At 38.2% G+C, this 12,137-nt stretch overlaps 1 protein-coding gene across 1 annotated transcript in view; it reads left to right on the top strand.

Moving 5' to 3' along the window:
* Positions 1-12,137, top strand: part of ATP9B (ATPase, class II, type 9B) — a 244,986-nt gene that overhangs the window by 60,040 nt on the left and 172,809 nt on the right. Inside the window, exon 7 of the mRNA XM_012657822.1 lies at positions 6,542-6,593. Within this exon, the coding sequence (XP_012513276.1) occupies positions 6,542-6,593 (52 nt within the window). The remainder of the gene's footprint in view (positions 1-6,541; positions 6,594-12,137) is intronic.

The raw sequence follows: 12,137 nt of genomic DNA, 5'->3' as shown, positions 1-12,137 counted from the left end.
ATATTCATTATATTTCATGTTGCTGTGATACTAGCATTCAGCAACAAAGTTATCCTTAGATCCGGTTCCTTTAGGTTAATTAACTTGTACATGTTTAATGTGTTTTCCGTGTGTGTGTCTCAGATGGAAAACCATGAGCTTCAACTTTTCTAATTTAGGCCCAATATTAAGGACTTTATTTTTTAAGGAAACCATTTGGAAGAGTTTGTTGTTTTTCATTTTTTCTAAAGAAGTGATCGTATATTGAAAAATAAGCGTTATGTGATAGCAACTGTATAAACAGATAGTTATAGAATATTACAATGTTCTAGATTATTCTAGAGTTTAATATAAATAAAGGCTGTCAAACTATTTGTTTTAATAAAAATCCATTCCGAGTCAAGGTTTTGTCATACCTTTATGCATTTAGGGAAAAGAAAGAAAATGCCAGTTTGTCCCCTGGCTTACCAAAGAAACCTTAGAAGTATCTAAATTTTTGTACAAACATGTCAATTTAAATGTTGTTAACTGAGCAACATATCAAGTAAGGTAATAGCTTAGAAGTAGAGATTTTAGAAGTTGCAGGTTGCACAGGTCATAGCACAGTCTCTGAAGTCTAAGTGTTTGGAAAGGCTCTGTGGGGCAGAATCAGAGCAGGACCAAGGCGGACACTGTTGGGGATCCTTCTTCACCTCTCAGAACTAGCTTCAGGAAGAGGAGAATGTCTGCTTTTTCTGCAGCCGGGGAGAAAGAACATTTTATCTTATTTTTCTGAGGTAATACAGCTTAATAAATAAATATTACAATGCATATTGTAATATCCAGAACAAACGTTAAAAAAATGTGTAAAGAGGTACACTCTGAGATGCTGTAAGTAAACTAAGATGGAAGCCTAAAAAGGGCTTAGGTAATAACAAGAAGGAAAATATTAGAAACAGAGAATATAAGAGGAAACCAACTGAAAGCAAATAATAAAATGCAGCCTGGGGGCCAGGCTTGGTGGCTCACACCTATAATCCCAGTGACTTGGGAGGCCCAGGTGGGCAGGTCGCTTAAGCCCAGGAGTTTGAGGGTACAGTGAGCTATGATCTCACCACTGCACTTTAGCCTTGGTGACAGAACAGTATGTCTCTAAATATTTAATAAAAAGAGAACATGCAGTGCAGACTTACATTCTAAACATACCGATAATTATTATCTTTATTGTGAACTGTCAAAATGCACCAATCGACAGGCAGAGTGGGTTTTAAAATAAAAAAAATGAGACCCAACTCTATGTTGTTTGCAAGAAAATCACTTCGAATTCAGTGACATGATAGGATGAAAGTAAAAATGTGGAAAAAAATGTACCATGTAAAATTAATTGAACAAAAGTAGGAGGAGCTATATTAATGTCAAAGCATACTTCAGAGTGAAGAAAGTTACTAGAGACAAAGGGGTGTTATGTAACAGTAATGGGATTAATCCATCAGGAAGATGGAAGATGCTAAATTCATACCCATTAAACAACAGATCCACGAAATATGTGAATCAAAGCTATTGGAGCTGAAAAAAGTAGAAAACTCATGGGTAGGTGGTTCACCATCGTCCTCTCAAATTGGATAGAAGAAACTGGCAGAAACTCAGCAGTGATGCAGAAGGTCTGCACAGGATGAGCTGCGGGACCTGGCTGACACGCACAGACCACCCACCATACCTGCCAGGAGGAGAGAACACGTTTATTCCAGTGCCCACAGAACATTCACCAAGATAAACCTAATACTGTGCTGTAAAACAAACCACAACAAATTGAAAAGAATCGAAATCATAGTGTGTTCTTTCACCATAATAGAATGAAATTAGTAATCAATAACAGAAAAACAACAGGAAAACTCTAAAACACATGGAACGTAATCAGCACACCTTGAATTAATTTATGGGATAAGTAGTACTTCTCAAGGAAACAAAAAATACGTACAACTGAATGAAAATTAAAATACGACATTCTGAAATAAGTGGTGCGTGTAGGGGCAACGCTGAGGATTCTGTAGCATTAACTGCCTGCAGAGGAGCTGGCGAAGGTCTCGGGTCAGTCACCTGAACTCTGACCTTAAGACATCAGGAGAAAATGAGCAGAATTAAACCAAGACATGCAGAAAGAAAGAAGTAATGCAGAGTAGAAGACAATGAAACTGAAAATAGGAAGACAGAAAATCTATGAAAGTAGAAGCTGGTTCATCTAAATAAATTAATAAAATTGGTAAACCTCTAGCAAGACAGATCAAAATAAAAAGTGATGTCACAAGTCACCAGTATCAGTAATGAAATAGGAGCTTTTGCTGTAGGTCCTGCAGCCATCAAAAAGGTAATTACAAAATATACCATCAGCTTTGCCGTCGTAAATACATGCATGGATAGATGAAAGGGACCAGTTCTGAAACCATAAACCATAAAAACTCAGTCAAAATGAAATAGACAATGTGAATAGTCCTATAACCAGTAAAGAAGTTGAATTAGTAATTTAAAAGCTCTGAGAAGGAAGTATCAGGGTCCAGACATCCTCTTTGGAGAATTCCTTGAAACCTTTAGAGAGGACTTAGCATCACTGTTCCACGGTCCTTTCTAGAAAACAGTTGAGGATGGAACACTATCCAACTCATTTTATGAGGCCAGGACTATCTTTATCCCAACGCTAGACAAAAGACAATGTAACAAAGCTACAGACCAATATTCCTCATGAAAATATACACAAAAATCTTTTTAAAAATTTGGAAATTGGTATCAGCAATATGTAAAGAGAATTGCACATCCTGACCACAGGGAGGTCACTCGCGGAATGTGGTTTGGCTCAGCATTCTAAAATCAGCCCCTGTAATCTACCCTGTCAGCAGAATGAAGAAAACCGTATGAGCATAGCAGTTGTTGCAGGGAAGCGCATTGGACTAAATCCAACACCTGTTCATGACAAAAATTCTCAGCAGGTTGGATTAGAGGGGAATAACCATATCTTGTTTAAAAAAAATCTACAAAAAACCTATAGCTGACATTGTACTTAATAGTGTAAGACTGAATGTTTCCTTTCTGAGATGTTTGCTCATACTGCTCTTATTCAACTGGCAGTTCTAGTCTGTAAGTCAGGAAAAGGAAATGAAAGACATACAGATTGGAAAAGAAGGAATAAAAATGTCTTGATATGCCAACGACATGATTGTATATGTAGAAAATCCCAAGGGATCTGTAAAAAAAAAAAACATCCTGGCATTGGTTCAGTAGGGTGGCAAGTTCTAAGGTTAACACACAAATACTAACCCTATTTCTGTATCATAATAAAAACGTGGAAACAAAAATGCAGTACTCTTACAGTCATAGCTATGAAAATGAACTCTTAGGTAAGCTAGAATCCACAATGTGTTGACGAAAGTAACCGCGAAGACTTAAGTAAGTAGACACTCTGGGTTCTTGGCTTGGAACGTTCCACAGTTTTCCAGAAATTAATCTGTAGGTTTAATATAGTTTTATCGAAATCCCAGAAAGTGTTTTTTTCGAAGACGTAGATAATCTTATTCTCATACTAATTTGAAAAGGTGCAGGCTCTGGGGTAGGTAAAATAAGGAAATTTTTCCTTGATGCTAAGGCATGTTACGTAGCTACCTTAGTGCAGTGTGGAAGGAGCATGGATGTGAAGATCAGTGAAACACGGGGACCCAGAAATAGACAAAGGTGCCAGAGCAGTTACAGGAAGAAAATGGGGCCGGGGCATCCATTGGTTAAAAGAAATGATCATGGACTTAATGTAAAACTCTAAGACTTAGAAACAAAATAGAAAATATTCAGAATCTAAGGGTAAGAGACTATTTCTTAGACTTCAGCAAAACAACAATGCAGAAGAGAAAAAATAAGTTGGATCTCATTAAAATAAAAAAACATGTGCTTTGTGAAAAACCATGTGACTATGGTGAAAAACAGGCCACAGATTGGGAGAAAATATTTGCAAATCATGTATCTGACAAAGATTTGTGTCTAGAGTATATAAAAACTCAAAACTCAACAGTAAAAACAAAAAATTCAAATTAGAAAATGGGCAAAAGATTTAAAGAGACTTTTTGCCAAAGATTTACAGATAGAAAATAAGGACATGAAAAGAAATTCCGCATCCTTAGTCATCAAGAAATGCAAATTAAAACGCAATGAAATATCAGTACACATATATCAGAATGGCTAAAACGAAAACAGAGACAACACCAAATGTTAGCAGCCATGTGAAGAAAGTGCATCATTCGTCCATTTCTTGTGGAAATATCAAATGGTGCAGTTATTCTGGAAAATTGTTTGATGGTTTCTTAAAAAAACTAAATATGCACCTGTCCTGTGACCCGGCAGTTGAAGTCCTGGACCTTTGTCACAGAGGAATGTTAGTTTATATTGATACAAAAACCTGTACAAGAATATTTATGTCTGTATTATTTATAACAGCCAAAATTCAGAAACAGTCCAGATACCCTGAGTGGGTGACTGGTCATGAAACTGTTGTACGTCCATACCACGGTGTGTCACGTTCAGATAAACTGTTGTACATCCATACCACGGTGTGTCACGTTCAGGTAAACTGTTGTACATCCATACCACGGTGTGTTCGGTTCAGATAAACTGTCGTACGTCCATACCGCCGTATGTCATGTTAAGATGGCACAAGGCTCCTGCTGTCATGTTGCTTTGTGTCTCAAGGGGAAGGAAAAATGAAAAGTATCCAATAATTGCTTGAAATTGTCTAGTCTGTTTATGAGTGCTTCTTAGCAAAGAAGACAGAATAAGGGCATAAAGAGTAATGGTCTGAAAATGAAATTATGAAAAAAATTTACAATAGCATCAAAAAAACCTTAAAAATAAATTTAACGGAAGAAGTGCAAAACTTGTACTTTGAAAAACTACCAAGTATCGTTGAAACACATGCTCATAATTTTATGTATTAGTGTTGTTAAAAAGGTAGTACTCCCTAAATGCATTTACAGATTCAGTGTTAGCCCTCTCAGAATTCCAGCTGACGTCTTTGTTGAAATTGACAAGCAGATTCTAAAATTCTATAAATAGGACACATTTTGTTCAGAAATTAGAATGTACAAAGATGTCAGATGCCCAAATATTCAACAGAAACCCAACAAAACTCTTAGCATGTTTTTTTGGGTGGGAATTGACAAGGTATTTTTCATGTATACAGGGACATGCAGAGGCCAAGAATGACCAAATGTGAGAATTAACTCTACAACCTAAAAACACTAGAAGATTAAAGTAGTTAAGATGATATTACACCAAGATAGATACTCAGTAATGTTTTATAGTTTTTGTGTAGAGGTCTTACACATTTTTTATTATTAATAGTTTTATTCTATTGTTTTTATTCCTGAAATGGGTGCATTTTAAAATATTAAAAAAATAATTTCTTGCTATTACTGTGTGTGTGTGTGTGTGTTTATTTTCTGTGCTGTTAATTTTTGCTCTTACATTTGCTTACATCCTTATACTTTGCATTTTTGGGGCGTTCATTGACTGTGTTTTCTTGTGTTTCAAATGGTTGTGTAGCTCTTTGATTCTTTAGTTTTAGCTGACACCTTTTCTATTGTATGCACTTAATTGTGTGTGTTTTCCTGTAAACATTCTCCTGATTTTAGCTGTTCCACTCGTTTTCCTGTGTCTGTTGTGATTTCTTCCTTGACTTTAGGGGCCTTTAGATCCCAATTAGTCTCCTCCTTTTTAGTGCTGGAAAGAAATAGCTCCATCCAGCAACATAGCTTTATAACTTATATTTGTTTTTATTACTTGTTGGCTGACAGATAATCCATTTCTTTATCATATGTAGATGAATTCTTAGGTCTCAAAAAGCATATATAATTCATGAAATTATGTGAAGTATTCTTAATTACAATTATACAGTTTTTCTTTACATTGATACAGCTTTCCCATTTGATAGACTTACTAGTGATAATGATTAAAGGATTAAATGTATGACTAGTCATTTGCAAAAGTGCTTATAGATACAATCCCTTTGAGTTTTTTTCTTTTCTGTGTCTTAAAAGAATGTCTCCTCAAAGTTGTAGGGTTTTTGTTTGTTTGCTTGTTTGCTCAGTTGTACGTTCATTTATTCATTCACGTTTATTCAGTGGTGTTTTATTAATATTTAGGGTAAGCTCTGCTTTGTGTTGGGCATTGGAAGACCATGTTCCTTCTTTCCAGGGCTGTTTAGTCTAATAGGGAGGACGTAGTTTTTCACAAGGCACTAACTGCTGTGGTGTGTGTGAGTGAAGGAACAGCAGAGGCCATAGAAATGGCACCATTTAACATTTTTCAGACTGAAGCCTTTTTTAAGTCATCACTAAATGTTTACGTGGCTCACTAATGGGAAAAAAAATCTTAGAGGTTGAAGTAAAATATTAATTAAAATACTAATTTTTGATACACAATTTTATAAATGTTATTTCAGCAAAATTTTAATTATGACATTAGTTTTTACTGGTTATTTCTACTTTGGAATTGTGTTAATTTATAAGTCTGCATATAGATAATTAATATTTTATATTACTCTTTGCAGAATCAAAGAATTCCATCAGACATGGTGTTTCTTAGGACTTCAGAAAAAGCAGGTATTTTTTTTTTTTTTACATTGCTGATCACTTAGTATTTTGGCAGTTTAATTTTTATTTTAAAAGGTAAAAGTAAAATTTATGCTTATAAAAATTTCTCTTTGATTAATAATATTGAATTCATTTCTAAATCACATTTAATTGTTAGTGTTTAAAAGATATTTATTGTATATGTGCTTAAAATGAATCCTATCAGAACCTTTGTATACAATGGATATTTTCATTCAGATTCATATTGAGATCTAATTAATTAAATGATGATGTTGCTTAAAATTTGACTGCTTTTTTTTTTCATCAATTCAGCCAATTACTGTTTACTATTTCCTATGTCCCCAGCATGAACTGTTGCTTAGATGCTAAAGGGAACAACCTTCAAAGGGTCTGTGGTCTTGTTTACTAGTGGAAGTGCCCATTGTTAGTAATGATCCTCCCGTGTGGGTTCTGTGATGTGGGAAGAGATGCTAGGACTGTGTGAGACGGAACAGACCATTTTGCCTATGTGAGTTAACGTGAGCTTTGCCGAAAAAATGATGTCTGTGTGACCTGAGCTTTCAAAAGTAAGAAGGTGGAAAAGTGGTAATAGGATGGAAGCCTAGTGCGGTCAGGTAGAAAAACTGCTGGATATCAAGAAACCTGACTTCAGGTGACTTTGGCCAATGTCTAGTTATGTGACCTAGTGGAGTGGGCACCGTGTCCCTCCTCCTGGAGACGACGGCAGTGTGTCACGCACCGTCCCTCGTGTCTGTCTCCCTACATTGCTGACTTTGTTGAATACATGACACATATTTTTATAGCAAGCTAAGCATGCTATTATTTTTGTTGGAAACTTAGCATATATGCTATTATTTCTAGTATGAAAACCCTAGAAAGGACTAAATTAGATTTCCTAAAGTTGTTGATTTGATTTTTCTTCATATAAACAGCGTATTTTAAAAAGGGGCATTTTAAGTCATGAGAAAGCAGAAAAATATTTTCTCCTTTAACCAAATATAGTTAAGGTTATTTACTTCGTAAGGTGAATTCTGCCATTAACAGAAGAATTCGGTTGTCCCCAATAATCAGGTGACCTCTGTACACTTGATACATTTATTTTTTCATGTATTACTTCATGTGAGTTTTTATCCTCCTAGCTGTGGCAGACTGACTAGGTGCTCTTCCATCCCATTCCCTTTCCTCGTAGAGACACAGCTAGACTCCCTTTCCTGTCCAGTTGGGCGGAGCCCTGGCACTGGGCTGTGGCGAGAGGAGGAGAGCTGGAAGCCGTGTGTGTCACGTCCAGCCCTGGACCTAGCCGCCTCTGCAGTCACCTGCTCTGCTCTTCCCTGCTGCCCGTTAGGTGTCCATAGCTAGGGCCGTGTGGGGAACTGCTTGTTGAAGATGGCGGAGCCCCGTTAGCCTGGCGTCCTGAGTGACTGTGTGGAGCAGAGCCCTCCCTTCCATAGCAAGGGGGCTCTTGAGACAGGAATCAGCTTGTACCGTTGAGCACTTAAGTTGTAAGGTTTGTCTTTTACAGTAGTTAGTGTTAACTGATTTCTCATCCGAATCACCCTCCATTTTGGAAGTCTGCTTACTAATGCTCTGTGCAAGTGACGTTTTTTGCTTTTAGAGTGTTCGTGCTTATATTTTGAAGCCATCATTTGCCAATATTGAGTGCATGGTGCTCTTTTTCCAAGTATTTCTGGTCTTTCTGACAAAAGTGTAGGGAGACCATTTAGGTGCTTTAACAGTCCAGTAGGTGAGCCTCATTCACGCTTTGCACATTCCACGCAGTGCAGTGTTCTCAGCGCAGGCTGCTGGGTGCGCGGGAGCTCTGCAGACCTTCCAGCTCCCTGCGAGGCTGATCTCAGCTGCACGTGTTCATTCCAGGGTACAGCCCTCAGTCGTGGTACGTCATCCTTCTGTGTGTTGCTGGATTTGATGTGTTAGTGTTTTGTTAAGCATTTTTTCATCTGTATTCATACAGGATATATTGATTTATAGTTTATTGTTTTTGTGTTTTCTCGTGTTTTTGTAGTTTTGGTATCAGGGTAATACTGGCCTTAGTAGAATGAGTTGGAAAGTGTTCCCTCTTCTAGTTTTTGGAAGAGTTTCTAAAGAATTATTATTAATTCTTCTTTAAATGTTTGGTAGAATTCATTCATAAAGCCATGTAGGAGTGGACTTTGAGGTTTGTTTTTTTAATCACTAATTCAGTTTCTTTACTTGTTAGAGGTTTGTTCAGCTTGTCTTTTTCTTCCTGAGTCAGTTTCGGTAGTTTGTGTCTTTCTAGCAATTTGTCCACTTTGTCTGTTGTCTGATTTGTTGGCATACAGTTATTCTTTGTGTTCCCTTATAATCCTCCAGTGTTGATGGTGACGTCCTCTCTTTTATTCCTGATTTTAGTATGTTGACTCTTTTATCTTTTTTTCTTGGTCATTCTAGCTAAAGATTTGTCAATTTTGTTGATCTTTTTAAATAACCAGCTTTTGGTTTTAATGATTTTTCTCAATTGTTCTTCTGTTATTTCATTTACAGACTTCTATTTTTATTATTTCCTTCCTTCTACTTTTCTGTTCAGTTCTTCTTTTTGTAGTTTCTTAAGGTGGAAGGTTAGATAATTGATTTGAGGTCTTCTTTTTTATTAATAATATATGTGCTTATAACTACAAATTTCCATCTGAGCACTGTTTTTGCTGTGTCCCCTAAGGTTTGGTGTTATCATACGTCTCAAAAGTATCTTCCAGTTTCCCTAGTGATTTCTTCTTTGGTTCATTGTTTATTGATTAATACGTTGTTTAATTTCCACATATTTATGAATTTTCTAAATTTCTTTGTTATCGATTTCTAATTTCATTTCATCGTAGTTGGAGAACATACTTTGTATGATTTCTATCCATTTAAGTTATCCAAATTTGTTTTATGTCCTTAGGAATCTTCCATGTGCGCTTAAAGGAAATCTGTTTGCTGCTGCTGTAGCAAGGGTTGCTCTGTGGGTGTTCATGAGTTCTGGCTGGTCTGTAGCCTGGGTCAAGTCATCTGTTTCCTTGTTGATCTTCTCAGCTTCTGTCTGCTGGTCCTATCCGTTACTGAAAGTGGAGTGTTGAAGTTTGCAACTATTTTTGTTGTAATATCTGTTTTTCCTTTAATTCTGTCAGATTTTGCTTCATGTATTTGGGGTTTTGTTGTTAGGTCTAAATATATTTATAATTATGTCTTCTTGATGGAATGACACTTTTATCATAAAATATCCTTAGCCACTCTAGCTCTTTTTTGGTTACTATTTACGTCTTCTTCCATTGACATACTTTCAACCTGTTCGTGTCCTTGAATCTAAAGTGTGTCTCCTATAGATAGCATATAGTTGCAGTATGATTTTTCATTCATTGAGGCAGTCTTTGCTTTTTTTAAAAAAATCAGATTTATTGGGAAAATTTATATACATCAAAACGCACCCATTTAAAATATACTTTTAAAGGGTCTCAGGAAGTGTGTACATGTGTTTAATCATCATCCCCACCCTGATGGGCCCCCTGTGCCCTGTCGTCGTGCTTGGCCAACCCTGAGTGGTCCCTCCAGCCTTTCCTCTCGCGCACCTGGCGGCAGGCTGCGCTGAGAGTGCACACGGGCACGCGGCCTGGAACTGAGCTGGCAGGGCCCTCCCTGTGACCCACGGTACTCCTGTTTGCCTGGGTCCGTTCTTGAAAGCACCTTTGTCAAACGTCCTCAGTGGTTGCCATAGCTGCCCTTATCCCACTACGCGTTCACTTCCAGCCAGCGACATTCCCAGCTTTCCTGAGGAAGCAAACGCCCTCCGACTGGCCACTCTTTCAGTGTCCCCCTCAGAGCGAAGGAAGGTCCCTCCTCTGTCGAAACTCCTTCTCTCCACTGACCCTCTGGGGCCTGTCTCCCTGAGGTGGACCCCAGGGCCCCTCCGTCCGGGCCTCTTCACGATCTCAGCCCCACCGTTTCCTCCTGGAGACGTCGAAGCTCGTCTTTGTCCAGCCACCAGGGGCCCTGCCCCGCCTCACTGACCATACACCGCTGTCTGGCTACCGCCCTTCTCTGTTCTTTGCTTGCCCCCAACATCCTCTTTCTCCGTGTGAGACTTAGATGGAGTTCCTCAGGCATCTGTGGCAGGCACACCTGTGCTTGTGCTCTACATGTTCCTCCTGAGAAACTGGCTCAACTATCATTGTATGTGATCGTATTGAGACATCAGGGCCTGGTGGAGGTGGGCGGCACACTCAGAGTTTGATGGAATAGAGCTCTGTCGGTCTCTCTTTTGACTGGGGACTTCAGTCCATTTCTATTTCATGTAATTCCTGATAAGGCAGGAGCTACATTTGCCATTTTACTTTTCTGTGTCTTATATTTTTTGGGTGTGTCTCTCTTGCTCCATTACTTCCTTCTTTTGTTTTAAATAAATATTTTCTGATGTACTATTTTAATTTCCTCTGTCATTTCTATTATTATTATTAATTTAAAAATGATTTTGTAGTGCTTGCCCCAGGGATTATAAACTAACACTGTTCACTCTTGGGTAGTTTAGTATTTTTCTTAAATAAATACTCCTGGAGTTGTTGAAATCTTTGGTTATTTTCCAGAGTTTTGAAAAAGTTGCTTTTGACAATTTTTGTCAGTATTCTCATTTGCAGTTGTGGAGAAGTATATTTTCAGAGGTTTTCACACTGCTATCCCTGTGGACAGCACCTGTTTATTTATGACGTGTTTGTCTTGTTTTCCAAATGTATTCAGTATAATGAATAATAAAATGTTTGAATTTGGGAGATGTTATTATATTAATTGCCCTTTTAATGATTGTGGTAGAAATATATGTAAGATTAAAAATATTATTCCAAATACGGAAATGGTTTTGGGTAATTAGTTAAAAGGAGAGGATTATTGGCCGAGCGTGGTGGCTCACACCTGTAATCCTAGCACTCTGGGAGGCTGAGGTGGGAGGATCACTTGAGCTCAGGAATTTGAGGTCGCAGTGAGCTATGATGACGCCACTGCACTCTACCCAGTGACCGAGTGAGACTCTGTCTAAAAAAAGAAAAAAAAGGATGATGTAGATTGCATTAGAAGGTAAATTTTGAACAAAATTCAGCACTTGAAAGCTGGAAGGTGGTTAGAAATGTCCGTCTTTCATAGAAACCTGAGGGCTGGAGAGTGTAAACGCCCTGCTTAAGATTAAGTGGCTGACAGCAGCGTGGGGAGTTCTTTCCCCGTGCCCCGTGGTGGCGGAGTAAGAGCAGAGCCTGGGTGGAAGGTGAGGCCGTGAGCAGCTCTCCAGCACGTGAGCCCCAGATGAGCAATGCTTCCTCTGGCTCTGCCTTGCGTTGCCCGTGGTGGGGAGAACTCCTCTTTGCAGTGGGGAGACACTGAGTGGTTTGAGGGTCTTGGGTCCCTTTGAGATCCTTCAGAATTGTCATCTTGTCCCACAGAAAAACGTGCGTGGTGCACACATATCCCTGGGGGATTATCGATGGATCCAAGTGAAGACCTTGCTGTAGTTTGTTTTAACCTGTGTGTCTATATGTTCCTCAGTTTTATTCATTTTAT

This window comes from Propithecus coquereli, unplaced genomic scaffold, assembly GCF_000956105.1.
Source record: "Propithecus coquereli isolate 6110/MARCELLA unplaced genomic scaffold, Pcoq_1.0 Scaffold560, whole genome shotgun sequence".
Classification (NCBI taxonomy): Eukaryota; Metazoa; Chordata; class Mammalia; order Primates; family Indriidae; genus Propithecus; species Propithecus coquereli.
The sequence above is the reverse complement of the archived record's forward strand: the minus strand, read 5'-3'. Positions and strand labels throughout refer to the sequence as shown.